Here is a 3,813-nt window from a genome sequence, read left to right as displayed (position 1 = left end):
AGTAGTCAATGTATAATATTTCCTAAACTATGGAAGACTAGAATTTATCCATAGGAAGGCCTTGAAACCCTTATAATCTCAGAACAGAACACCTGGGAGAAGGAGGTCAAAGTACATACTTGGTCTGCTTCTTGAAAGTACGGCCCTGTTATCAGGCAGGAGGTAACACATGTAGCAATTCCCAGGTTTTGCCAGGAAGAGTCGCCTCCCCTTGGTGGGAATCTCCTTGAATCCATGCCAAAAGCTCCCCATGACCCCAGTTCTGCTTATCATTCATCCCAATGTTCCATCCTCAGATCCTATATAAAAGTCCAACCTTTTCTGTTCCAACAAACCATTTCAGATCTCTGCAAGGCAGGTATGTAGGATCAGAAGAGAAAATGAGACCTGGGATGGATTTATCTCACACATTACAGGAGAAGGTCCGGGGGCGGGGTTCTAGTTCTCAGAGACTATAACAGCTCTCTGAGCCTCAGCTAGGCTGCTCTGGCTATTCTCAGGGCAGTAGGGTGCACAGATTACCTATGACATTACAGAACTATTAAAGGGAATGGCGGTGGCCAAGATCAATTTATTCCTAGGAATAGAGAAGAAAAGATAAGGGCAGTGGGCTCTCTGCATATCCTCCCTCAGAACACACTTCCTTTGCTGAACTCTGATTTCCTCTTCAAGTCACAGGCACGATGCTGTCCCCAACGGCCCTCCCCAGTGTGTCCTGGATGCTGCTCTCCTGTTTGGTGCTCCTGTCTCAGGTCCAAGGTGAGTTGCCTCTGTCTCTAGTACTAGGTTCCCTGAGAATGGTCAGAGTGAAGAGGAGGAAGAAGGTTCCTGTGTGTGCATGTGGGAATGGTGAGGAGTTCTCCACACAGTGACAGTGCCTGCCGTTCCTCCATCACTCCTTCCTTCAGGGTCACTTGTGGTGGGAGGCACCTCAATTCCAATTAACAATGAAAAGAGGGGGTTTCCCATATTCTAAAAGACTCTAATTCATGTTGGGCTTGCAGAAATAGGATGAGAAGGGTCAGTAATCATATGTAAAAAGGACGATCATTGGGGATCCAGTGTACACCACAAGTTCAGTATCCATGATTATTCATCAAGGTCACGTCCTTACCCTCCTCTTATTGTTCATTTCAGCCCATCCCTCTCCTTCCACCCAAGCTGAAGACTCTCAGAAGGCACTGCCCTCTCCAAGGATCAGCTGTCCCAAGGGCTCAGCGGCCTATGCCTCCCACTGCTATGCCTTGTTTACTACACCAAAATCCTGGTTTGATGCAGATGTGAGTGCTGGGATTATAAGGGAATGTGGGCCTGGGTTAAAATGGAAATGCTTGTGGTACCCTGAGTAAGGTTATCTTCATTCTTCACAGCTCCTTGGAAGTGATAATGGGAATAAACATACTAGTCTTTCCCACAGTTCCCTCTTTCACACCTACTTCTGTTCTGCTCTTCCCCTAAAAAAGGACTCAGGCTCTCTCTCTCCTTCACTCTCTTCCCTATACAGATGGCCTGCCAGAAGCGGCCCTCTGGACACCTCGTGTCTGTGCTCAATGGGGCTGAGGGATCTTTCGTGTCCTCTCTGGTCAAGAACCTTGTGAACAGCTACTCATACATCTGGATTGGCTTCCATGACCCCACACAGGTGCGACTGCATTTTCTCCTCCATGTTATCTGGAAGTGACTATTAGTACTCAGGCTCTTTGTGCTTTACCTAAGCAGGAAGTAACCCATAGTCATTTGAACTCATATTTTGGAATGCATTTGTGTGAAAACATTCCTGTGACCAGCTGAAGAGCATTCTGTGGCAGGTCCTAGTCTTCAGATTAAATTAATCCACTTCTTGTCATTTTTTACATGATCTCACATGAAGTTTTCCAGTTTGTTATCTGTGCTTCATGGACTAGTCCCATGTAATACTTAAGCTATCCTAAATGAAAAGAGGTCCAGTTTTTCCACCTAAAACACTACCTTTAAACCTCAGTGACAAATCACAGAAGCACCATCAATATTTGTTCTACCAGGTAATATAAACTTTGGTGTTTTCAAAGGCCTAATAATTATTGACTGCAATTTGTCAATAACTTGCCTATAAGTGATGTTAAGGAGGAGATTCCCAGTGGAGAGTATCCTGGGGCAGCATGGTGAAGAGGAGACCATCTTCTAGTTGCTGGGGAGAGGATCAGGTGTTATAAGTAATGGAGTTCTACAAGCAGATCCCCAATGGCCAATCCCTTCAACTGGCTGTGTCCCCCACCCTGTAGGGCTATGAGCCCAATGGAGGTGGATGGGAGTGGAGCAGCGGTGATTTGCTGAATTACCTTGCCTGGGAGAGAGATCCTACCACTGTCTCAAACCCTGGATACTGTGCGACCCTGTCAAGAAGCGCAGGTAAGAGATAGAATAGTCGTATTTGTCCAGTCTTTTCTGCCCTCTTTCTTTATTTTAGACCTAACTTTAGAAAATTTTCCTGTGCTTGTTCATGCAATGCTTGTTTGTCTTTCCTCTCCTCTTATTCCATGTTCCTTTGTTTTTTTCTTCATCTCTAATGGGACACTGATAAAGATGGGATAGAATCTGTAATCCAATGACAGGATTTGGGATCCTGGATGCCTATTGACTGTGTCCTCCAACTCCTTTAGCTCTATTCATTTATCTCTTTTGTCCCTCCAGGATTTCTGAGGTGGAAAGATTATAACTGTGATTCGAAGTTACCCTACGTCTGCAAGTTCAAGAGCTAGGGCACCTGGGAATTCATCAGCCTGAGTTGGGTTTGCAGCAGATCATGGATTTAGGCTCCTGTGTGAAGACCATCCCAGCAATGGACTATTCTTCCCCACAGCCCCAAACCAGACCACCTCATTCTGACCCTCCTGGTCCGCTCTCTCCTTTACCTGCATTTCAGGCTCTTCTTTGTATGTCATATACTGAGGTCTGAGACCAAATAATAAAAATGTTAATCTATACTTGAGTGTTTTTATGATCTATTCTAATAGTTAATTCCTGTGTGGGATGTGGAAGTGGTTTGGTGAGGAATCTCTGGGTCTTGCCTTCACCCAGACCCAACAAGTTCTAAGAGAAAATGGCCAAATGTGCATTTCTGTTGTGTATTGTGATTTTAGTGTGTGCCCTACTCCTGTAGGATTTGTGTTATGGACAGATGACCACATTGTATTCCACACACTCACTGCATACAAGTTCCTCTAGATTTTGTGATATGACTGTTATTGTTAGGGACTTATGGGGTATATGGGGTTGAGGTTTCAAATATAGTACTTCTCAAATTATTTTCCATGAAGAATCATTTTTAAAATATGTATTCATATAGGAAGTGATTTTAATAGTGTACAGTAAGTAACAAATACCATGGACTCCTTGGAACCATCCTGATACAAAGATCATTGGAAGTTTTTACTCTCTTTTTAAAAGAAGAAAACATCTGAAAAATTTTAAAACTAGTAGCTAATTGGATAATTAAGGGACAAGAGTAAACAGGCATCCGGATATCTGTAGAAGCTCATAAATACATGAAGGCCTTACATTGGGTTGTTGGTAGCATCATGACACATTTTTGCTTAGAAAAACACATTATGACTTTCCCCACAACCTAGTATTTATTGCTTACCTAAAGTAGAAAATTCCGGGGTATAAAGTCTTAGGATATTTCAATGCTACCTTGCAGACATTGCTTAAATTTAAGTGTGGTTTGCATTAAGGATAAGAAACTCCTAAAAGCTATAGTTCTGGGTAAGCTCTCATGCTTACATTAGTTTAATTTTGTGGAATCTACTGGGTTCTTGTGGTAAGGAGGCAACA

At 43.2% G+C, this 3,813-nt stretch overlaps 1 protein-coding gene across 1 annotated transcript; it reads left to right on the top strand.

Annotated features, from left to right (window-relative positions):
* The first annotated feature begins 283 nt into the window (after window positions 1–283).
* LOC102469320 (regenerating islet-derived protein 3-gamma-like) lies at window positions 284–2,960 on the top strand. Its single transcript, XM_006169191.2, has 6 exons — window positions 284–358; window positions 673–759; window positions 1,138–1,280; window positions 1,505–1,642; window positions 2,262–2,388; window positions 2,671–2,960. The coding sequence occupies exons 2-6, from the start codon at window positions 684–686 to the stop codon at window positions 2,736–2,738; spliced, it is 552 nt and encodes a 183-aa protein (XP_006169253.1). The 5' UTR covers window positions 284–358; window positions 673–683; the 3' UTR covers window positions 2,739–2,960.
* Window positions 2,961–3,813: the final 853 nt, after the last annotated feature.

The sequence above is a fragment of the Tupaia chinensis genome, unplaced genomic scaffold, assembly GCF_000334495.1.
Source record: "Tupaia chinensis unplaced genomic scaffold, TupChi_1.0 Scaffold146837_1, whole genome shotgun sequence".
NCBI lineage: Eukaryota > Metazoa > Chordata > Mammalia > Scandentia > Tupaiidae > Tupaia > Tupaia belangeri.
Note: the sequence above shows the minus strand (reverse complement) of the source record. Positions and strands in the feature narration are given on the sequence as shown.

Coding starts and splice junctions, on each gene's coding strand:
- LOC102469320 (XM_006169191.2), top strand. CDS start 684: ATGCTGTCCCCAACGGCCCTCCCCAGTGTGTCCTGGATGCTGCTCTCC. Junction 760..1,137: donor GCTCCTGTCTCAGGTCCAAG/GTGAGTTGCCTC, acceptor TGTTCATTTCAG/CCCATCCCTCTCCTTCCACC. Junction 2,389..2,670: donor GACCCTGTCAAGAAGCGCAG/GTAAGAGATAGA, acceptor TTGTCCCTCCAG/GATTTCTGAGGTGGAAAGAT.